The sequence below is a fragment of the Neophocaena asiaeorientalis genome, unplaced genomic scaffold, assembly GCF_003031525.2.
Source record: "Neophocaena asiaeorientalis asiaeorientalis breed wild unplaced genomic scaffold, Neophocaena_asiaeorientalis_V1.1 scaffold432, whole genome shotgun sequence".
Taxonomy (NCBI): Eukaryota; Metazoa; Chordata; class Mammalia; order Artiodactyla; family Phocoenidae; genus Neophocaena; species Neophocaena asiaeorientalis.
Window position 1 is genome coordinate 854,548 of NW_020174549.1, and position 24,401 is coordinate 878,948.

The 24,401-nt window shown below is 36.9% G+C and overlaps 1 protein-coding gene across 1 annotated transcript in view; it reads right to left on the reverse strand.

Annotated features, from left to right (window-relative positions):
• Window positions 1-2,006: 2,006 nt before the first annotated feature.
• Window positions 2,007-24,401, reverse strand: part of UGCG (UDP-glucose ceramide glucosyltransferase) — a 33,743-nt gene continuing 11,348 nt past the window's right edge. The window contains exons 2-9 of the mRNA XM_024757279.1: window positions 17,188-17,329; window positions 10,338-10,440; window positions 9,296-9,397; window positions 7,329-7,441; window positions 5,690-5,868; window positions 3,518-3,604; window positions 2,827-3,016; window positions 2,007-2,346 (exon numbers count right to left, since the gene is read on the reverse strand). Coding sequence (XP_024613047.1) covers window positions 2,176-2,346; window positions 2,827-3,016; window positions 3,518-3,604; window positions 5,690-5,868; window positions 7,329-7,441; window positions 9,296-9,397; window positions 10,338-10,440; window positions 17,188-17,329 — 1,087 coding nt within the window. The 3' untranslated portion in view covers window positions 2,007-2,175. The remainder of the gene's footprint in view (window positions 2,347-2,826; window positions 3,017-3,517; window positions 3,605-5,689; window positions 5,869-7,328; window positions 7,442-9,295; window positions 9,398-10,337; window positions 10,441-17,187; window positions 17,330-24,401) is intronic.

Consider the following 24,401-nt stretch of genomic DNA (forward strand, 5'->3'; position numbering starts at 1 on the left):
ACAGAACAGTCATTTTTTATATTTACAAACACAAGAAGTCTGTCCAGCCATTTGGGTTTTGTTACACTGCCTATACCGAGATCAGCAAAAAGCTAAGGAATAAGCAAGATTTCACTTCAGCAGTGCAAAGGATGGCATCAACCAAACTTCGTTAAACAAACCAACAAATTACAAACACGGTCAGCAAAATTCAGCTTGCATGATACTGACTTAAAAAAATAAACAGAGTGGGTCACAACTAGACTGGTTTTCGCTATGCAACTTTCCTCAGGGAACAATACTACCCCCGTTTCACGTAGAAAGGAATATGCATCAAAGCCTTTGTTCAAGAAGAAAATGCCCTTCAAACAAATTCATCATAAGGCAAAAAAAAAAAAAAGAAAACGGAAAAACTGAATGAAACAGTTTGGCCCAGAGAAAGCTTGTATATACTATGTACACTCAGTATACACACATTTACAGATACACTGCAATTTAAACCATGTATATACTCATTAGACAATTAAATGAAATTGGCTCAGTGAAAAAGTGTCCATTTTTTATAAATATGTAGTTATTGCTAATATGTGACACATTATGCTTTGACATGGAAATTGCAGTAACTTAAGAGTTTGAAGCTGCCATATTGCCAGTGTCAGCCCTGCAGCAGGCATTCATATGGACAACATGCCATCCAATCCTGAAGAAAGAGCAAAACGTCCACTACAAAAAAAAAAAAAAAAGAAAGAAAGAAAAATGAAAGGCTTATGCACTGTCCCTTACATTTCTGCCTATTCCTTTTTTTTCTTTTAAACAAAAACAAGTCCAGCTCACCACAAGTTAAGCACAACCTGACAAGCGAGTTTAGCGGCATCCTGGGGAGAGAAGAGTGAAATACAGCATGCATTTACAACCAGAACTGCTCTAGTCTATTTTGTCATACAAACTGGAATACAAAAATCCAACTTAAATAAGACTAGACTAACAGTAATAGTAAATTAAAAAACAAAACAAAACAAAACACACACACACATACACACACACATAGACTTAGTTGGATACTGATTAATTTTAAGAGTAAAACTCATCCTGTCCCCTCTCAATACTCTACTGCAATTTGTTTATTGATGGCTAGAATATTTATTTACTTAAAAAAGATATTAAATACCTGTATCATGAAATTACATTCTTTTTTAACAATAAGACACACCGTGTAAGAAAATAGCTCATGTGTGAAATGTGTCTGAAATGCATTTTTCCTCACAACTATCAAAACATCCATTCACACTAAAACAACCCCCCCACCCCACCCCCTGCAAAAAGTTAAGGAAAGATGGGATGGGTCAGGTGAGGAGCAGGGAAGGAAAGACTTACCAGCACAGTGATTAACAATGGTTCAAGACAGAACCAACAAGAGTTGGTCAAAAAGATGCCTTCAAGACATGGCTACAATTAAAAACCAAACTCAACCACTTTTGGTTCGTTGCGGTGAGACCGAAAAAATATTTCTCACAGATTCATATAAATACTAGACTCCAGCTCTTTTGTTATTATTATTTTTAAAGTTTTTCCATTTGTTTTTGCAAGGCCTAGCTACCATATTACAGTTTATATTTCCTCTGCAACGACTACAAGAGGTAGGCATAAAGCATGAAAAAGTTTCTCAGTTAGTACCTCACTGCAGGCAGTTCACTGCATTAAATCTTTCACTTCAGACATGAAAAGGGATTGCACCTTCTGGTCTTTTCGAGCCCCCCAAACAAAGCTGTTTCCATCCCATACATATTCTAAATGAGTGTACTCACCAATAAGAAACTTTCTCTACTGAAGGATACTGTCATAGTGTTTGTTGCAGAACATTCATATATATATATAGATAGATTTATTTATTTATGTATTTTTAAAAAGTAAACAAACAAACAACAACAAAAACCGAACCCAGGTTCCTAGAACCAATTCTCTTGATTCTCTACTTCCACAAAATAAAGTATAACCATTTGGCCAAGACTACAGATGTGTTTTTTTTTTTTCTTTTCTTTCCTTTTCACAGATGCAAGTGCCATGCAAAATAAATTAGAGAACAGATACCAAAACATACATGTGATAAAACTACTGAAGGTAGATTTTTTAAAAGCATTTATATAAACATAATTTATAATCCTCTTTTTTTCCTTATGTACAGTCACAAAGCTGTAGTTAGACATCTAGGATTTCCTCGGCTGTGCCTCCACAGCGTAGTCTGTAGCGACCAGTTCTCCAGCTTATCGTTGGGTCCCATAATGCCGACAAAAAAATGTATATTGTCATGGATTCACGGATGAACCAAGCTACAGCATAATCAAGTTTTGAAAAACACAGTGTGCCACCCTAGGAATTAAAAAAATAAATTATGTACTGTCAGACTAAAGACACAGTTTAAAAAACGAAATTCTTCAATTTCACTCTTTTAAATACACTATATAGAGTCAAGTCTGCTTCTTAAGATAATTCAACTGTCATGCTATATTGGTTAAGGAAATGTTAATTAGGAAGAAAAGCAGCATTAAAATTAACTGCTATCCTAACATATTCTTAGTTTGAAGACTTGTTGATTTGCTTAACATCATTCTTTTCTTTTTTTTTTTTCTTGGAGCCTTAATAAAAGTGATTGTATAACCAGCTGAAAGTTGAAAATCAAGTTCCATTTTGTGTCCACGTTCCACTAAGGAAAGTAATGCTTAAACCTGATTTTAACCTTCACTGGGAGGCTGAAGAATGCCTCAGATAGATTTTCTTCAACTTCTTCTAAATCAAAAGTGTTTTAGTTCCACCAAATGATTGCCAACTTTCCCAAGCCTATCCACATACCTGGACACCCCTGAGTTGAATGTAGTCAAATATAAACCATGCCAGGCAATGACACATGAAAAATACCATAATATCCCATCTGAATACATGGTGGGCTGCCCATCCAATAATTAAACTGGCAACAAAGCATTCTGAAATTGGCTCACAGATTATTGTTGCAGGAAGCATGTTAATTCGCAATTTGGTCCACCTTAAACAAACAAACAAAAAGGGATTTTCTTTAAACAACAGCCTGGTTACAAGACTAATCAATTTTTCTCAAAATGATCAGCATTTTATCCTGTTATATAAAAGCCTTTTATATAAACTTTAAAGAGTATTTAATGAATCTCTTTTCTATTTTTATTTAGTATCTCAAAGAAAAAAAGTCTATCAGTTCATTTGTATGGCCTATACTCTGATGAATAAAGATCATAAAATTCAAAGGGTAGAAAGTTAGAAAATAGAGATTGGCAGAAAAAATTCAAAGTCTCAACATCTCTTTTTTGAATGCTTTCAGTGTTACAAAGGAAAGAAAATATATTTAGATGTTAAATTTATTTTAATAAGGAAGTTAACTCTCTTTTCTGGAAATAAACAAAATCTGACTTTTAGTTTTTTTGTTAAAACCAAGTTAAAACCATGTAAAAATTACTCTCCCTTCCCCTTTTCTTTTAATAAAGTATAAAAAGAAGAAATCCAGCTGATTTACCTGATCATTCTGGATTGAAACTGAGAAATTGAATACGAGCCAGAGTTTTGCATTGCAACTTGAGTGGACATTGCAAACCTCCAACCTCTGAAAATTAAGACAATTATAAAATGAGCTATGATGATGAACACATGCAAGCATGACTGATTATGCATTTATTCATCCCTATAAAGAGTAACACACACACACACACACATACACACTAGAATATTACTAAGTCATAAAAAAAGAATGAAATCCTGTTATTTGCAACAATGTGCATGGACCTAGAGGGTATTATGCTCAGTGAAATAAGTGAGACAGAGAAAGACAAACAGTCTGTTATCACTTTTATGTGGAATCTAAAAACTAAAACAAATGAATGACTAAACAAAAAAGAAAAGACTCACAGACTTAGAGAACTAGTGGTTACCAGTGGGGAGATGGAAGGAGCAAGGGGTAAGATAGGGGAAGAGGATGAAGAGATAGAAACGTCCTTGTATAAAATAGGCAACGAGGATATTATTATTGCACAGCACAGGGAAATACAGTCATTATTTTGCTATAACTTTAAATGGAGTATAATTTATAAAAATACTGAATCACTATGTTGTATACCTAAAACTACATAATACTGTAAATCAACTATATTTTAATTAAAAAAAAAAGTGAGCAACTGTCAGTGTTCAGGGTGAGCCTCGTCCCAGGATAGCACCCTACATAGGGTATATCATACTTGTACACATTTTAGTCACTACAGAGGCCCATGATAGTACCACCTAAGAAATGGAAAGAACAACCCCTCAGTTCACAGTTTAATAAACTTAAAATTCAGACATTCTGAAAGTACTAAATAGAGTGGGTCCTGTATTTAATAGTTTAGTCTCTGAACACTATTAATTAAAAAAAGGGGGGGCAGGGAGTGGAAAACAAAAGTGGTATTCTGTATCTCATGAGAAACGCTATGAAACCATGGACCACATTAACACCATCAGGAGAGAAGTTTAAAAACATACTTTAATTTTCAAGATCACATCTTTAGTAAATTATCAGACAAGGAAATGACCCCCTTTAAAAAAGCAAATGAGTGTCACTGTGTGATAGAGAAATGTTATTAAGCCAATCATTAGGTGGCTTCTTAGCAAGGTATGAAATAATCTACTGCGAAATTTCAAAATTTGAAATCATATTATTTTAATTTTCACCTACTGGCTTATGACTGCACTGACATTTTTAATTCTTCTAAAACACATATAAATTTACATCCATAATAATGAAAATTAATAATCTCAGAGAAGCTTCAATTTAATAACTTCAAACCATGCAGTTTTTTTTTTTTAGGGTTTAAATGTATTTATTTTATTTTTAAATTGAAGTATAGTATAACATTAATTTACAATGTTGTGTTACTTTCAAGTGTACAGCAAGGTGATTCAGTGTGTATGTATCTGTATGCTGCTATACAGTAGGTCCTTGTTGTTTACCTGTTTTATATAGTGCATATATGTTAACCCCAAACTCCTGAGTTATCTCCCCCACCCCTCCTATCCTCGTTGGTAAACATAAGTTTGGTTTCTATGTCTGTGAATTTATTTCTGTTTTGTAAATAAGTTCATTTGTATTGTTTTTTTAGATTCCATCTATAAGTGATATTATATGATATCTGTCTTTCTCTGTCTGACTTCACTTAATATAATCTCTAGGTCCATCCATGTTGCTGCAAATGACATTATTTCATTGTTTTTTATGACTGAGTAATATTCCATTGTATATTCAGACCACATCTTCTTTATCTATTCATCTGTTGATGTGCATTTATGTTGCTTCCATGTCTTGGCTATTGCAAATAGTGCTGCTATGAACACTGGGGTGCATGTATCTTCAAATTAGTGTTTTCTCCAGATATATACCCAGGAGTGGGATTACAGGATCATATGGTAACTCTATTTTTAGTTTTTTTAAGGAAACCACATTAATTTGAAGAATGTAGAGAAATTAGAACATTTATTTGCTTCATTAGTACATAACTGAATAATTAATAGGAATTACATTCTAAAAGTATTAAACTATTCTGTACTCACTAGCAAAAAATAAAATAAAATAGCTCTTAATCCATGGGTTTAACAAACAGAGGAGACCAACAGAAGTTAGGAACCAAAAATGTAACAGCCTAATTTAATTTAGTTTTCTTACCGGTCAGCTATTGCTTTGGCCATAAAGTAATCTTCAGCAATGTACTGAGCAAAAGCTATAAGCCCTCCTGCTTGATCTAACACATCCTTTCTCATTAAGCAAGACATTCCCGTCACACATTTGAAACCAGTGACATTGGCAGAGATATAGGACCTTGGATGAGAGGTTCCAAAATACACCTGCCAAAACAAAGCCAAAAACATATGTATACAATTAGAATTTTATGTTAAAAGTATGATGTTTATAAATTCTTTTTCCTAATGAATTTCAGTATGATTGGGTGAATATTCTATTATTCTTACATAAATTACCTGAATAAAAAGTGGTACAAAGTAATATTTACATATAGCAAGCAGTCAATAATTTCTTATTTGATTGACTACACTTGTTATTATCACCATTACAAAGAAGTATTTACTTCTAGGAGGGAAAAGTACATTTTATTCTCAAATAAATACTGTCTTCTCTAAAACTCCAATATTTAAAGATTTACTGAAGTAAAACTTAATTTGGATTTGAATCAGACAGGTAAAAAGTATCACTCACTTCATATAAAATATTAATATTTAATGTGTTGTTTTCAGAATGTTCATGTAGATATACACACATCTATATATACAGGTATACATACGTACATGTATATGTATGCATGTGGCTACACACATGCACACATTCATACACACAATATTTATAGGTACATCAACCAATAGAACAATCCTATTCCTTAATTCCTTTACTTGTGTCCTTTTATATAGCTAGCTATTTCCTGCCGGAGTTACTGAGCTTCCCAACTTCCCCATTTTTCAATGTATTTTTCATAAATAGGGTGGATACTAATATCCTGTCTTCCATTTTACTGCCCTTTTCCTAGATGTGCTTTGAAGTCATGAGAAATGCAAACTACTAAATTAACGGTAGAATTAAATGGTCATCACCCAACTTATCAGATATAAAACCTATTTATTATTTACATCTTAGATATGCTGCCTTTTGTAATTAGTCATCTCTCTGTATCCTAGGGGAATTGGTTCCAGGAGCCCTGTATCAAAATCCACCGATGCTATGTGCGTATTATCTACACCTGTCAGATTACTTCTAATACCTAATACAATGTAAATGCTATGTAAAGAGTTGTAAATACAATGTAAATGCAAAGTAAAGAGTTGTAAATACAATGTAAATACTATGTAAAGAGTTGTAAATACAATGTAAATGCTATGTAAACAGTTGCTGGTGCAAGGCAAATTCACACTTTGCTTTTTGTAACTTTCTGGAATTTTTTTTTTCCGAGTATTTTCGACCTATGGTTGGTTGAAGCCACAGATGTAGAACCCATAGACTTAACACAGTTAACTTCAGGTAGCTCATCCCAACTCTCAGCATAGTCTCAAGCTTCTGGGAGATTAGGGATCTGATAACAAGAATATTATTTAATACATTTTTATGCGGGCCTCCCACTGCTGTGGCATCTCCCACCACGGAGCACAGGCCCAATGGCCCACAGGCCAAGCCGCTCCGCGGCATGTGGGATCCTCCTGGACCGGGGCACGAACCCATGTCCCCTGCCTTGGCAGGTGGACTCCCAACCACTGCGCCACCAGGGAAGCCCAAGAATATTATTTATAACCATTGCACCTACCTGTTCTAGTGTGGCAGCAAAGCCCTGTCTGTCTGCTACATAGGGCAGCCCGTGAACCAGGCCTACTTTCTCTGTCATTTGGTTAACCATGTCCGTGAGTGTGTCTGGAATCACTAGGATGCAAAAGAAAAAAAGGTGCAGAGGGAGAGAGGAAAAAATTTCCTTTTAGTAAAATGCCCACTAATGTAAAATATAATTTATGAGTTATTAAATTCTTAAATGTTTTTCTTTGTATGTGGGTCTAATAAAATGAATCTCAATCACTCTTCTGAGTAGAATACAAAATTTCAAAGAGGTTAACTTATGGTAGTGAATTTATTCTGGACACTTGCAGGTTGGTACATACCTAATATGTAGCAGGGGCAGGATATACCTTGAAAACTTTAACAGTCCGTTTCTGAACCTCCCAACTGGAATAACGGACAATATGTCCTAGTACAAAAGGTACAGGAGCAGAGGTCAAAGGGGCTCAGTGTTCACTATGACTCCTCCATTCCAACCATAGGGAATGAGCCTCCTCTTTCTGGGGGTATGAAATATTCTCTCTCAAAACTGCTAATTGGAACTGAATGAGAATATACTTGAGAGATTGATACACTGAAAACATAGCAAATATATGATAGTAAATAATTTAAGATAGCAAATGTGAAAAATGAATGTAATCTCTGACCATGAATTGATAGATTTGTAATGATCTAATTAAGTAGGAGTGCCACACTATTAATTTTCAAATTTGCACATTTCAAGCTGATAAAATTTAAATCATTTCCCCATTTTTAAATAGCAAAAATATATCATTTTATATGACTTCATTTTTATTTCCTTCAAGTATTTAAGAACTAAATCTACTGTATAAAAGTGTATTTGGACCTTAAATACAGGTAGTCTGTGTAGTGGTTCTCAACTGCTGCTCTGTAGGGGACATTTGGCAATGTCCAGAGACAGTTCTGGCTGTCACAACCAACAGCGGCTACTACTGCATCTAGTGGGTAGGGGCCAGGGATGCTGCTAACCACCCTGCAGGACAGCCCTGACAACAAAGAATTACCCAGCCCAAAAGTGTTGAGGTTGAAAAACCTGAGGTAATTAGAATATAATAGAATATTACAGAATACCAAAATTATTGTAAGTATAAATGTTTAGAAATGCAAAAATACAAATTATAATGTCAATATATTGATATTATAATTTCAATATAATTGAGAACATTATTATTGAAATAATTCCTGATAAAATCAGCTAGGTAAAAAGCCATGAATGTATTCTAATAAATGTATGTAATTCTAGTAAAATATGCATCTATTAATTTCTGTCCCTTTGCATGAGACAGTACATTGCGCATGACACAAACAGATTAAAGTAAAAGATGTCACATGAATAAGGGAAAACTTACACCTAGAAAAAGCTCATAGACTATATAACGGACCACGACTATTTTTTTTTTTTTTTTTGGCTGCATTGGGTCTTTGTTGCGGCACGTGGGCTTTTCTCTAGTTGCAGCGAGCGGGGGCTACTCCTTGTTGAGGTGTGCAGGCCTCTTACTGTGGTGGCTTCTCCTGTTGCAGAGCATGGGCTCTAGGTGCGCGGGCTTCAGTAGTTGTGGCGCACGGGCTTCGCTGCTTCGCGGCATGTGGGATCTTCCCGGACCAGGGCTGGAACCCATGTCCCCTGCATTGGCAGGTGGATTCTTAACCACTGTGCCATCAGGGAAGTCCCGACTATTTTTTTTTTTAATAGTTGGAATTTTCTCTTCAAAATGAAAACATTTTCATACACGTAACATTCTAGGTTAGTATAAAAAACATCAAAATCTTAGTAAGTATAACTTGACATATTACCACGAAATAATGATAAAATGAATTACTTTATTAGGCAAACAAATAGGATTGATAAATGTATTCTCAGACTGCTCTTGGCATTTTATCATTGAATGAATAGTTCTGCAAAATAAATAAGAAAAACCTCACCTCTTATTCCACTATCACAAATCCATATAAGATCATACTTTGCAACTTCATATCCTGGCATTAAATTGTTAATTTTAGGATTAATGCCAACCTTTTTGCCACCTAAAAATTTTAAAGTACAGCAGTGAACAATTCATGCAATATTGGAAATATTTTCTATTATACATATACATAGTAGAGAGAAGTAAAAAGTACTTGCAGATTTAATAATTTAAACAAACATACTTTAACATTATGTTTCTTCTGAGACACAGATGTAGAGAACAAACGTATGGACACCAAGGGGGGAAAGTGGCATGGGGTGGTGGTGGACACTGGTGGTGGGATGAATTGGGAGATTGGGATTGACATGTATACACTAATATGGATAACTAATAAGAATCTGCTGTATAAAAAAATAAATAAAATAAAATTCAAAAAAAAAAAGAAAATAGGTGAAACCATCATACTTAAAAAAAAGCCAAAAAAACCATTATGTTTCTTATTATTCATAATAATATATTTAGAAAAAAATTGTTCATTTTCAAAAAGAAAATTTCATCTTTAAAAATTCATTAGTTTCAGTTTTCTAATTCTTAAGTGCTTGCATTAATAGTAAACATTAATCAATATTTAATAGCAAATATACCTCTAATTAGTCTTTAGAATAAGCCTGTAGGCTTTTGGAAAAATATTCTTTTTGCAATATTACAAAAATGAATTCTATCCCTCATTCCCAACTATAATCAATGAGATACAGAAAAGGCCATAGACTGAAAATATTAAAGAAACAAAAATAACAGGCTCATGTCTGACTGACGAGTAAAACATAGTTTGGGGTAATTCTGTTAATCCCAGATATGAAAAAAAAACTTTGTCTTTATAACTTAAGTCTTCTCAAAAGGACAGAAACACCTTTCACTGTATCTAACAAACATGCATAAAGCAAACATGCTAATAACTTAATGGGTGTCTAGCACCCTAATCTATAGTTTAATGCAAAGAAGATTACTGATATTTAATATATTAAAGCAGAAAGACTATTGTAGAATTTGTTACTTACCTATAAACAATCTAGCATCAACATTTGGATATTTTCCAAGAAGCTTCTTACACACATCAATGGCTGGATCATCATGATCTTGGACACAGAGGAGTACTTCATACTAGTCAAAGAAAACATTTTATGTAAATTAACCTCTTTTCCAAAGATAACCACTTATTATTAGCATTTACTGATGGACCAAAAAGCATTAAGAAAAACAAGCAATTGTACACATAAAGTTTAAAAGTTAAGAGAGTATTCATAATGGATGCAGACACTTAAAGGATTATCAAGTGTTGCTTTAACCGAGAGCAGCTTCTCCAGAAGGGGCCTGTTTGCAAGCCAAAGAGAGAATGAAGAGATTGGCAGGGCCCACAGCTGAAGTCTTGCCACTGCCAGATAGGCATGGCCTAATAATTCAACTGGATTCCAAGCTTCTCCATGGCCTTCATCACTGAAGATTTACTAGATGCTCATAGGGTGCCTAGCAGTGTGAAAACAACACAGAAAGCAGCCAAAATGAACACACCCTTCGTTCTCTAGAAGCTTTGTCTCTGAACTTAATATCATTTCATCAAGGTGCTAAAAATTACATATTGAATACCACTACGATAAATTTAAAGAGGTCTCCCAAACTCTTCACAAGGACAAAGTGAGATTAGATTTTTTGTTGTATAATAATTTTCTGAAGTAGAATAGAATCTGATTTGATTAAAAATGTATCCTGAAAAGCACACTTAGCCTTTTAACTATGAAAACACCCAGGATTTTATTTTGCCCAGACCCATGTTTACTCTTCTTTTTTTTTTTAAATTAATTTATTTTATTTTTTTGGCTGCATTGGGTCTTTGTTGCTGTGCGCGGGCTTTCTCCAGTTGTGGCAGGCTGGGGCTACTCTTTGTTGCGGTGCGCGGGCTTCTCACTGCGGTGGCTTCTCTTGTTGTGGAGCACAGGCTCTAGGCCTACGGGCTTCAGTAGTTGTGGCGCTCGGGCTTAGTTGCTCCGCGGCATGTGGGATCTTCCCAGACCAGGGCTCGAACCTGAGTCCCCTGCATTGTCAGGCGGATTCTTAACCACTGCGCCACTGGGGAAGCCCTATGATGTTTACTCTCTGATAGTACACTAAGGAAGACATTTCTTAGCACTTGGCTGGCTGTGTCAAAATTACCCTCGGACAGTTTGTTTAAAAAGAGGATACTGGGCCCCACTCTTAAACTTCTGAATCAGAGCATCTGAGGGGATTCTGACACGTAACCAAGTTTATAAAATCTTGAGCTCTAAGATACCATTTAGTAAACTACTCAATTTTTTAAAAGTGTTTGCTTTCACACATAAAGATGCTACTCTATTATTCTGTGGGCTATGTATTCTAAGCAGTAATTTTTTTCAATAGTGGTGATAAATTCATGCTGACTCAACAGCAAATTTCCTACCAAACCTTCTTTCTAAGACAGATTGAACATTTTTAAGCAAAGGAGGAAGGTTAATCATGTCCATGAGAAAATAACAAAGCTATGTGTTCTAAAAAATACAAAAAGTTGAGGACACAATTTTTTAGGTGTCTAACATACAGGGGCTAAAGCTAAGGTAATGGGAAGGCCTGTTTGGTTTACATCCATTGATAAGCATACACAAGTAAAAAGTGTGTACAGTGCCTTGAGCACAGTAATTACTGTTCACCTAATATATTGATATATTATGTCAGCAAAAAGTGGCAGCACAGAATTTAGTGGTCAAGCACATAAGGACCAGGACTAAGGTAAATAAAGAAAGTTTAGCTAACAAGGTAAGATTTTATTTTTCAAATGAAAAAAAAAGTTTTCTCAATAATTAAATAGAGACCTGGATGGACCTGAGAGTCGGTCATACAGAATGAAGTAAGCCAGAAAGAGAAAAACAAATATCGTTTATTAACGCATATATGTGGACTCTGGAAAAATGGTACAGATGAACCTATTTGCAGGGCAGGAACAGAGATGCAGACATAGAGAAGGGACGTGTGGACACAAGGTTGGGGGAGGATGAATTGGGAGATTGGGATTGATATATATACACTACCATGTGTAAAACAGATAGCTTGTGGGAAGCTGCTGTATAGCGCAGGGAGCTCAGCTTGGTGCTCTGTGAGTGGGATGGGTGGGATTGCGGCGGGGGTGGTGGTGGTGGTGGTGGTAGGAGGGAGGTCCAAGAGAGAGGGGATATATGTATACATATAGCTGATTCAGTTTGTTGTAAAGCAACTATACCCCAATTAAAAAAATAATAATAAAGGGGAAAAGCAATGTATACTTTCCTCATACTTTCTACCTATAGTTATTACATATTCTATCCAATATCTACCTCTCATGATGACTGACCAAAATCGCCACCTTAGAGGTACTGAAATGATTAAGCAACTTTACAGCCAGTGGTCTCCAGAGATCAGATAAAAATCTGAGAATGGGATGGGCACCATTCCTGCCACACCCTGAAACTTCTTCAAGGGTTGACTCTTAAGTCCCATAAAAAGTCAGCCATCCTCTCTACCAAAATGTTTGCTTGAGCCAACAAGAGGCAGACCTTAACGATGAAGATTAGAAAGGTTAAGTGACTTTCCAAAGGGTGTAAGTAACAATGAGCTTTCCTACTATAGTGATTGCTCAGTCAGGCTTAATCTAAAGAGTTCATTGTTTTTCCAAACATAGCGTAGTTTTATGCTTTTATGATTTATACTGTTTTACAGGTGTAAGTAAATATAGTGAAAGAATATGTTTATAAGTAATACAATTCCATAAAATATTATTAAAAATCTACTCTTGGCTTTTTCCTCAGCAAGAGAAAACTGTAATATATAGTACTAGACATCTACTCAATGGGAAGAAAAAGGCTATACTAGGTTGTAGCAAAAACTTTTTCAGAAGTATATGGTTAGTATAAGTACGGGAGGCATAGTTTACCTTTATCCAAATGCAAGATTTAAAGTTTTTGTTTTTATTGATTACACCTCTTAAACTTAATTTCAAATGAAGAACAAATACCTCCTGATTAGCCACAGCGCAGATGAAATTCAATTCACTTTATCTAAAAAATGTTCAGACTCTTATTAAAGATATAACTTTCCCTTAGATGTGTCTGATATTAAAAATTATACCAAATTGGAGGTAGTATTCCAAGTGTTTTCTAAAGTATTAGATTTTAACCAGGAATCTTCATTTTTCAGCTAGAATCTCTATGTTTGATCAACATTTAATTTGCTAGGAATTCCTGTACTTAAATAGTTAAATCACTCTGACTACACTGCAATTGGTAAAACATAAGATATTAAGTTGATTAAAAGTTGTTTTTTTTTTTTTTTTTTGCGGTACGCGGGCCTCTCACTGTTGTGGCCTCTCCCGTTGCGGAGCACAGGCTCCGGACGCGCAGGCTCAGCGGCCATGGCTCAAGGGCCCGGCCGCTCCGCGGCGTGTGGGATCTTCCCGGACCGGGTCACGAACCCGCATCCCCTGCATCGGCAGGCGGACTCTCAACCACTGTGCCACCAGGGAAGCCCTAGGGTAAATTTTGAGTGAAAGATAGATGCTTCCTTTGAGTGAAAGGAAGATGTTTTGTAAGAAAACTGCTCTGAATTCAAAGTTTTGATAAGTTATATCAAAAACTTACTTTCAAGAACTAGGTAGTTTACATGATTTTTCAAATTTATTTGGTAAAACACTAATCTTTCAGACGTAGTAGTTTTATTACATGTATTGTGCCGATCTTTCAATAATTGAACCTATTTTCAATCTTTTTAAATTCTTTATTGTCATCAGTGACAATAAAGAATCCAAGTATGGCACTGGACTTAAAACGTTTTAAACCCATTCTATATTTGCAAAAAAGAAAAGAAAATCACAATTACCATAACCTCACTCTGTTAATACCTCTGATCATTCATTTAAAAATTCTTCATATGGCCAGAATTTACTAAAGTAAAGCCATCAAGACACTTTAGATGCAGATTACTGAATCCTCCTACTATGGCTGAATTTCTGCCTAAATGCCTTCTTCTATGCTGATGCCAAATGAGTACTCGATTTTGTGAAAAATGAATTGTATTCATTTTTTTTATTCTTATATTTTTTCCAAGAATTTTTTTTCCCCAAGGAATAAGTATCAATATAAGGTGGATTTACAAGATATTTAAAGCATAGATGTCTTTCAGGGCACTTAGTATAATAACAGTCTCACCAAAATTTAAACCTAGAAATTCAGACCAAGTGTCAGTAATAAATCTTCTTGCACATGTCCAAAATTAAATGAAATTTTAGAATTTCAGTATGTTATATACATATTTCCAAATGGCCTATAAGGTTCCAAATCAAATAACAGAGGAAAGAGTTACATCCAGAACAAAAACGTTTCCATACTTTTATAAAACAATGTTCACATTTGACAAATGGAGAATATTAAAGTGTGCTGGGCCTGGCAGTTACACAAATGTTCATTTCATGACTATATGCCTCCTTGATGACACAAACAACTCGTGTTCACACTCAGATTTGTGCGATTTCAGTGGTTTAACTTCAGTCTCCTGTAGAATTGCCATTGCTTTTGGTCTTTTAAAAAGCAAATATAGTGCGGTGAGATCAACGTTTCCTTTTAGATTGCAGGTACTCTGCACTTTTGCTCTGCTTTCTAAATGTTCTTTTTCCACAGCTAACAATTCTTTTGTAATTAGAAAATAAAATTATGAACTAAAACAGAATGAAAACAATCCCTTGCATATAATGTTATTCATTTTTGTAATGTGTCAAAACAGCTTCCTCCTCAACCAAATAAATGTCTTAATGACATAACTTAAGCGGAAAAAGAACTTAAGTGGAAAGAGAACTAAGTGAAAAACTAGAGCTCTGGAGATAATTCCAAACTGTATAAAAAAAAACTTCATTCAGAAGAAGAAATCAATTATTGATTCATCCCAAATGTTCATAGTTAATGGATACATATGTTCCTGGGGTTATTTTAAGAAACTCTTTAAACCCACACTAACTTCCAAAACCATTTTAAATTCCATGAGTATTATCTCACAAGAGCAGCAACATAAAAATTCCATAACTAAGTTTTAAGAGTGGTTGAATAGGGAAAGGGGAAAGGGTTGGATGATGGTTAAAAAACTGAAATTTGTGAGATTAAGTTTCACAAGGATAAATGCATATGGTTCCACACTATGCTCTGAAATTTATTCATAATCAATGAAAATATTCTTTCATTCACAAAAATAAATTCTCCTTTACATTCACTTATATAAGGTGAGGCTTGAAAAACGTCCATTTTTCTTATTGCAAAGCTTATTTTACAATTAATTTTGTTTCTCATCCTTCCTGAATTATCAGAGGCCACTTTTTTGCATTTTTAGTTTGAAAAAAAAATCAAGTACCAATCTTCTTAGTTTTTCTAATTACATATTTAATTTACTGAAGATAATGCATGCATATGATTCAGATCTCTAAAATTATTACATATATATACACACACAAAGTAGAAGAAATACATAATTTTCTGCTACAAATTAGCTTCAAATGCCTAGACTCCAAAACTCCACAAGCAATAATATAGCAACACTAAAAAATAACTGAATGATACTCATGTCTACACACTGAATAAGAGCTAAATTAAGGCTACCATGGCTGTGTCTTCTTCTTCTTAAAAGAAACGAAATAACAGCGTGAAAACCAGTCACCACGAGAGCGTGGTGTGTAGATGTCATCTTCTTTCTCACTACTTGGGCGACATTGTTCTAAAGAAATAGGAAGGAAAGAGTCTCCGACTAGCAAAAACTATGGAAAAACCGAGGCAATGATGGTAAAAACTGAGGAAAGTGAGTGGAGACCACAGAGGGAAAATTAAATTGGACTGAAAATCAAGCAGGTAGAAATTTAGACATATTTTCACAAGTAATCTACCACTGCTAGAACATGCTTTCAAAAGCAGCGGCTCAAATAGGCAATTGAAAAAGTTGCCATAAAACTAAATACAAAAATTAAGGAATATTAAGTTTTCCTAAGAAACTAAGGGGAAGAAATAAAAAGAATACTCCCATCTCAAGAAAACTGAAGTCTCCAAGGAAGGAAGTACACTGAGTTTATAGATAAATAGATTATATAGATAAAAGATATAAGCAATACAATTAGGTATTAAACCCCAGAAAAATCAAGAAATCAAAAATTATGTGTTTTTTTTTAAACATCTTTATTGGAGTTTAATTGCTTTACAATGGTGGGTTAGTTTCTGCTGTATAACAAAGTGAATCAGTTATACATCTACATATGTCCCCATATCTCTTCCCTCTTGCATCTCCCTCCCTCCCACCTTCCCTATCCCACCCCTCTAGGTGGTCACAAAGCACCGAGCTGATCTCCCTGTGAAAAATCCGGTATTGATGAAGCTCCACCTTACCACTAATTCTAACCCCAAAAGTCAGATTCTCAAGGGGATTTATCATTAGTTCTAGCTGTCCTGCATCCCATTTCTGACCACTGAATATTGCTTTCTCACTTTCACTGTGACTCTCATGGAACAAGATTTTCATACTCAAACTACCGGGCACTTAACACTGTCTGCATTCCAGGAGCTTTATTCAGGGATTTCTAATTCAGGTTGACATACAGGTAGTTAGAAAAGGAATTTGTACCCCTTCCTCAACCCCCCATTTCTGTCCTGTGATGACAACCACAACAACTACTACTACTACTACTATTACTACTACTACTAGAGCATAAATATGATGAAGCCAACACCATCATGCATTTTTAATACCTTCACCTGATACAGTGTCAAAATTTCTAAGCGTTTATTATAAGGAAAAAAAGTATGGTCTAGCCCATTCCTATGAGTACAACATTGTACTCACCTTGGGATAATCCAATTCAAAGAATGTTTCCAAGTTGTTGATTAGGTTAGGATCTATTCCTTTCAGTGGTTTCAGAAGAGACACCCCTGGGAGCTTGCTATATGGCTGTTTGTCTGTTGCCTTCTTGTTTAGGTGTAATCGGCTAAAAAGCAAATGATACATATATTAACGTACATTTCTGGAGGCTATATTAGGGCCAAATCTATATAAAGTATGTATCAAGCTACCAATAAATTACTGAATTTCTTTTTAATTGGCATCTTTCGAAAGGGATATCTGAAAATGAAAGAAAGTAGAACCAGGTAAGCTTCCAGTTGAGGAAAACCAGAACTAAACAGAGTGAATGTTCCAGCGAAGGCTGAAGCTTAAGACTGCTGTTTACTGCTGTACTCTCAGAACCCAGAACAGTGCTAGGCCTGGAGCAGGCATTCAATAAATACCAGGTGAAGAAACAAATGGCAGTGTTAGCCCACACATTAACTGCCCTTCCTCCCAAATCGCCATCAAGGTGGCCAAAGAACTATAAACATAGCAGGGAAAAAAAAAAAAAAACAACCTTATTTGCACCAGAAAAATATGGAAGAGGAACCAGAAAAATTTGAGAAATTTCTATAACAAACAGTCCACACAACCACTGATTGAAAGAACTACCAAGCCAGCCTGCCTGGCAAGCAAGAAAATGGGATATCTATCAGAACTCCCAATGCTCACCATCTCAGAATGGCAGGGATGGAAGAGAGGGAAATTGAAGGTAAGAAAAAAAATCTCAATGATGACAGAAATGCCTATTACGGACACTAGAAGATATACCAGTGCCACCAAATCACAGATAAGTTGGCCAAGGTTCTCAGCGCTGCTCCATCCCATGGGGAATGAGCTCCTAATGGGGGAAGCCATGCCAATTAGAGAAGAGAGAACGTGCTCCAGTTCATGTCAGGTTGTCAGGATAAAGAGAGGAGATGCCCTTCAGCAGAGTGCTGAAGTTTCTAAAGCAAGTCACCAGAGGCGTCTTCCCTCCTTCTCATCAGCAAGTCTCCAAGCACTCAAGAGTAATTAGAGGCTGGGACAATCACGGGGCCAACCGCAGGATATTTTAAGACACAATTCTTCCACATTTTAACATCTCTGAAATCAATGGCATCTTATAGTTGCTGGCAGCCAGATGGCGGCCCGGACTTAATAGCATGAAAACCAACCCTTCTAGAAGATCAAGAAAACGCCAGTATCAATGCATAGTGAAATATACTATTCATCTATGAATGATTTCTGGAAGTACACCAGTACCATCATCCACAGAAGTGAGCCACAGGCTCACTCCCCTAATTAAGGCAGGGGTGTGCTGCAGCAAACATCTCATGTTTCAGATAAGGCCATAAGCAGGGGTCTCCAACCCCTCCACCCCCCCACCCCGTCCGAGGCCCGTTAGGAACCAGGCGGCACAGCAGGAGGTGAGCAACGGGCAAGTAAAGCTTCATCTGCGGCTTCCCATCGCTCGCATTACCGCCTGAACCATTCCCTCCCCCACCCACGATCCATGGAATAATTGTCTTCCACCCGTCCCTGATGCCAAAAAGGTTGGGGACAGCTGCCAGAATCCATCTTTACGGAAAGAAAAGCAGGCTACTACCTACAATGGAAAAAAATTTAAACCAACAAAAAATTTAAAGAACAGTGTGGTCTCAGTTTTTCATCCATAACATCGAACGCCAGAAAATAATGAGTACCATCTACAGCAGTGCTGTTCAGTGTGGCAGTGGTCCACAAGTTGCTTTTTACTGGCCAATGATGAAAGAAATGGAGAGCAAGCACTTAGAAACTTTTACAGCAGTTTGACATTGCCATGCCATCCAAGCATATGGTCAGTCATTTATTTTCACTGTAGTTTACTAAAGTATCAATCCATGACAGATTGGAAAACTTCTAAAGAGCTGATCCTTTGCCACAGATAGTTTGGAAAATATTGATCTACAGAGTTCATCTAGAGGGCTGGAAAGAGGTAAAACCATGATCTAAAATTTATATAACCACAAATATGACAACTATTCCATTTCTAACAGAATAGTAGACTAGATGTCTGGAGAAATCCACCCAGTACAGAACATCTAGATTGCCAGAAGGAAAAGTTTATGTTATATATTTAATTGGTTGAAACAGTTATGTATCCACATGGTTCAAATCACTAAAAATATTAAGAGGTTCATATAAAAAAGTCCCCCTGTCACTCCTGTCCCACATCTGTCTTGTTGCCATCACCACCTCCCCAGCATTATTAGTTTCTTACTTTCCAGAGATTTAAAAAAATGCATATTCAAGCCAAAACATACACACACGAAATTCTTACATAATATTCATAATTTTCTCTCCTCCTTCTTAATACAAGCACACCAAAAGCATGTTTTTAAATATATGACTAAACTGTTAGAAATAAAAGGAAAGTGTCCCAAGTCAGAAATGAGGAGAAACCCCTGAGTGAGTAGTGCTGGAGACAATACTTGCACTGGGACCATCTGTTGGTCCCTAGCGACCTAGAAATGGTGACAAGCCTGAGACAGGAATAATAGTAAATCTGTCTGAAGAACCTTGAATAAATGTGGAATCTCTTACAGGCAAAGTAGAAAACTTCTGGACCACAGAGGGAAGATGGGGATGCTGCCTATCTTGGATTCAGTCCGAAGCAAAATGGAACAAAAGCAAAAAGGCTCCCTGGAGAACACCTAACCACGTGGGTTTGGAACCCAGAACGCAAACTATAGGTGTTGCTTGAAAAACACCTAAGAGATGGAACAAGAGAGACCATCATATGTGACCAAGAATATATGAAAAGAACTACACAACGTCTAGAAATGAAAATGGTGGTCACTGACATCAGAAACTCAACAGACAGGTCATAGAGAAGTTGCATACACACAGTTCAAAAGACAACTGGAGAACTGGAATCTAGATCTGAAGAAATTATCCAGAATGCAGCACAGAGAGCATGAGAGGCAATGACATTGAAATCATGAAAGGGTTTGAGACATGGAGGCTAGAATAAGAAGTCAAAATCACAGTAATTTTTATCTACTGGTCCCACTGTATGCTCATTAAGTGCTATTAAACTGTAACAAAACATGCATGTGAGGTGATGACCAATTATGGAAAAACCTAGCCCACTAACACACTGCATTTGGCGAGGCTTTAGATGAAAAACAATGTTAATTTAAACTGTGCTAAACAGTGTAGCGTTGATCCTGTTTTTCCCTTCTTCCCTTTGTCTTCATTAAGACATTTTACTTTAAATGCTAATATAGATATACCTCCTATCCTTTCATATCAAGAATGCAGCATTTTATCAAAGATAGGCTGACCTGCCAAACAACAATGAAGCCCTCTCCAGGTTTACAGTGAAGCGAATTGATGATAAGTACTATATCTGAAATTTCTACTCAAAATCATTATAAGCGCAACTATATCCCAGGACCTTTAAAAAAATTCTCATTTGTGCCTCCTCCCAATATCTGTCTACCTATGTATCTAGTCCTCTCCCTCCCTTCCCCCCACCACCTCTCTAACATACAAACACACACACAATTTTCCCTCCACACCCTAAGGGGTCATCTTGTAGTTTGCCCCCTAGCATACAAGTATCCTACTTTAGAGAGTATTGTTTTGACTTATGTAATACAGCTGACATAGCCCCTTGCTACAAATTACTTGAAATGCTTATCAAAACAAAAAAAATATCCGGGGCTTCCCTGGTGGCGCAGTGGTTGAGAGTCCGCCTGCCGATGCAGGGGACACGGGAGCACACACACACACACACAATCACATAGCACTCTGCTGTGCACACAGTGGTGCTCCATAACTACTCGCCGTCCCCTTACTGAGCAAATCTATTTTGAGCCCAAATGTACACTAGGCATTATCCTATGCACTGGTGATACCATGATAAACAGACGGACTCCATACTGTCAAGGAGCTGTGGTTTAACGGGGGAGGTGCCCACATACAGAAGCTCTTCTCCTTTTAAAACTCCTAGAGAGGCCAACAGAGCCATGCTCTAGAGAAAGAATACCTACCTGAACTCTGTCTGCCACACAGAAATGATGCCGATGGGTACCTTGGCCATGGCCAGTGTGTTGTAAACTAATTTGTAGTTTTCAAATTATGAACGACAGCCCATTTGCCTGGAGTCTCAGAAGTGGCTTGAATGGTGAAGTCCCCCAGTGGGCCTGTTTCATGAGTGTCTCTGACAGGGTCTTGCAAGGTTTCCTGGTTTCAAAGCAGCTTTTATTTAAGTATCTCAGGTCAGGGTTTCTGCATTACCTAGGTGGCATGAACATGAGCTTACTGCCCTGACACCTTGTACAGGATTTCCCGTGGGTGCCCGTTTCCAACCCTACCTTGATCAGGTAACTTGCTTTCTTGCAGGATCCTGGGTACAGCACTTTCTCCGTTTCAGCTGTTATACTAGGAATCCACTTCTACTTTCCCATCGTGCATTTGGCTTGAAGCCTTGACCTTTTTGTAGGGGAGCCAGGGAGTACTTTTTCTTGATACGTAACCCATATAGTAAAGTCACATGTAAGTACACAGCTCAGTGAATTTTCTCAAAGTGAAATACTCATGGAACCAGTACCCAGCTCAAGAAACAGAGTCTTACCAGAACCCCAGAAGCTCATGAATGTGCCCTTCTACTAACTACCCTCTCCTCAAGGTAACCACATCCTGACTTCAAACACCACAGACTAATTCTGCTGGTTTTAAAATGTATCTAAATGGGACCCCGTAGGACATACTCTTTTGTGTCTGGCTTCTTTTACTTTACACCATGTTTGTGACCGTCATACTTGTTGGTACCGTTAGTTATAGTTCATTCAGTCTCACAACTGCATAGTATTCCTTGTATTAATATACTACACTTTATCTACTTCCTGTTGATGGACTTCTGGGTTGTTTCCAGCTTCGGGTTATCACAAATAGTCTGCGACTTTGTCTCTGACTTTACAGAAGTATAAAACCCCCTGGCTTCCCCTCTCTCACACCTCAGGACTTCAACTTTTGGACAATATGAAGAAGCAGGAACTGGATTTACTCTCCCATCTGAAACAAACTAACAAAAAAAGCAGACAAAAAATAGGAAATGTTTTTTAAGATACTGAATATCAGGTAGAGAAGTGATTCCTAAGACATGAAAAACGAATGAGGCGAGTCCTCCAATTGCCTCAGCTTACTGTTCTGAGACAATTTCCAGGCCAGGAGACTCCTGTTTTTTTTTTAAACGTTTAGTATACAAAATGCCCACAGGCAGAAATCACAACTTACTGGACCATTCCAGAGCCTCAGAATCTGCATTTTTACAAACATCTCAAATGATTCTGATGCAGGCTAGCGGTGAGCCACACTTGAAGACACACTACAGTAGGCTGTCAAGTCTCTAGGGTCCAACACAATAGCATGTTCACAAGTTTAAAAAATGTTAAATAAATGAAGAGTAAAAAATGGTTGGCTAAATAGAGCTGGAAGGTATGGTTAGTCTAGAGATGAAAACATGGGAGTCACCCACAGTTTGGTAAGTACATAAGCTCTCCCAGGTGGAGCATGCCATTAGCAGGTGGCCACAAATCAATATACTAATATTACAGAACCAGTAATGCATGAGGGAGACCAAGAATGAGTGACCAGGACAGTAGAAAGAGAGCCAGGAAGAAAGTGAAGTCACAGAAGGGTTTATTTGGCTGGGCTGTTTTCTTTTTGAAAGGGTTCAAGAAAGAAAAACATTGAATGCTGTCGAGAGCACAAGATAAGAACTGAAATGTCCACTGGATTGAAAAGTCCACAGAACTGAAATGTCCACTAGAATGTGTGAACACTGGTGACCTCAGAGTACTCTGGGCAAGGGGCAGGTAGATAAAAATGGTTAAGAAGCAAATGAATGAGAGGTGAGCTGCGATAACAGTGAATAAACACTAGTTTCTCCTGCAACCTGACAGTGAAAAAGAGCCAAAGAGTAACTAGATGGAGAAGCGTTTTTCAGTTTAATTTTTAATTATTTTTAGTTTTTAATCCTTGAGTATATACGGTCAGGGGAAAGAGCTAGTCAAAAGGTAAATAGAGAAAAAATAAAAATAATTAATGGCATGATAGGATCCACAGTGCGAAGTAGGAGTGAAGGTAATGTGACAAGAATGAAGGTAAAATGGTGAAGATTTAGAAGAGGTGCTGCCGGTCATGGGTGTCAGAGCTATAAACAGAAACAAAGTATTGCCAGATACCAGCGTAGGCTTAGCTGAGATTTGAGACCATGAATGTGTAGTAGTACCAATCCACGTGGCTGCGTGATTACCTCTGCAAGATTCTGAAAGTTGAGAAGCTGTAAATTATGAGATGGATACAGGATAACAGGGCAGACTGATGATATGAGGGAAGGGGCAAGATAACGAAGTGATGAATTGTAATGGAGAATTAAGTGAAACCAAGAGGTAAGCGGGTAGAGGCCACACCTGTGGATAAATTGCCTAGAGCAGCTGTTCTCAGCCTAGACTGTACATGAAAATCACCTAGGGAGTTTTTTTTTTTTGAAAATTCCTGATGCCCAGACCAAATAAATCTGAATCTCCTGAATTGAGACCCAGGTAGCAGCATGCTTTTTTTTTTAAAAAAAAAAAAAAAAAAAAACCTTCCCAGTGACTCCAAAATGCAAAGTTGAGACCCACGGACCTAGGAAGGCTAGATTACTGTAAGAACAGAAGAGGGCTGAGATGGAAACTCTCAGAAAGGTCAGCAGTTATGGGATGGACAGAAAACAAGGAGCCTGTAATGAGCCATACAAGTGGCACGAGAATGGGGAAGGGTTGTAGAAGAGAGAAAGTAGGGGCTCTCTCCCTAGTGATCTAAATGTTGCCAGTTATCAGAAACTTAAGATTCATAGTAACTGGAGAAATTCCCATACAGATTACCCTATCCGTATGTACTACTTCTGGGGTTATTTTTAGGTTATCACTGGCAGTGTATATAGCATACTGGTTTAAGAGCCAGGGCTGGAGGGCAACTGTCTGGATTTCTGTACCAGCTTCACAGCTAACTAGCTGTGTATCCTTGGGCAAGGTACTTGTTTATCTCAAGTTGCTGTTGTTGTTGTTTAAAGTGTGAATAACAGTACCTACCTCATAAAGTATTGATAGTTGTGAGAAATAGATGAGATGAAGCCACAAAGTAAACATTCAGTGATAGCT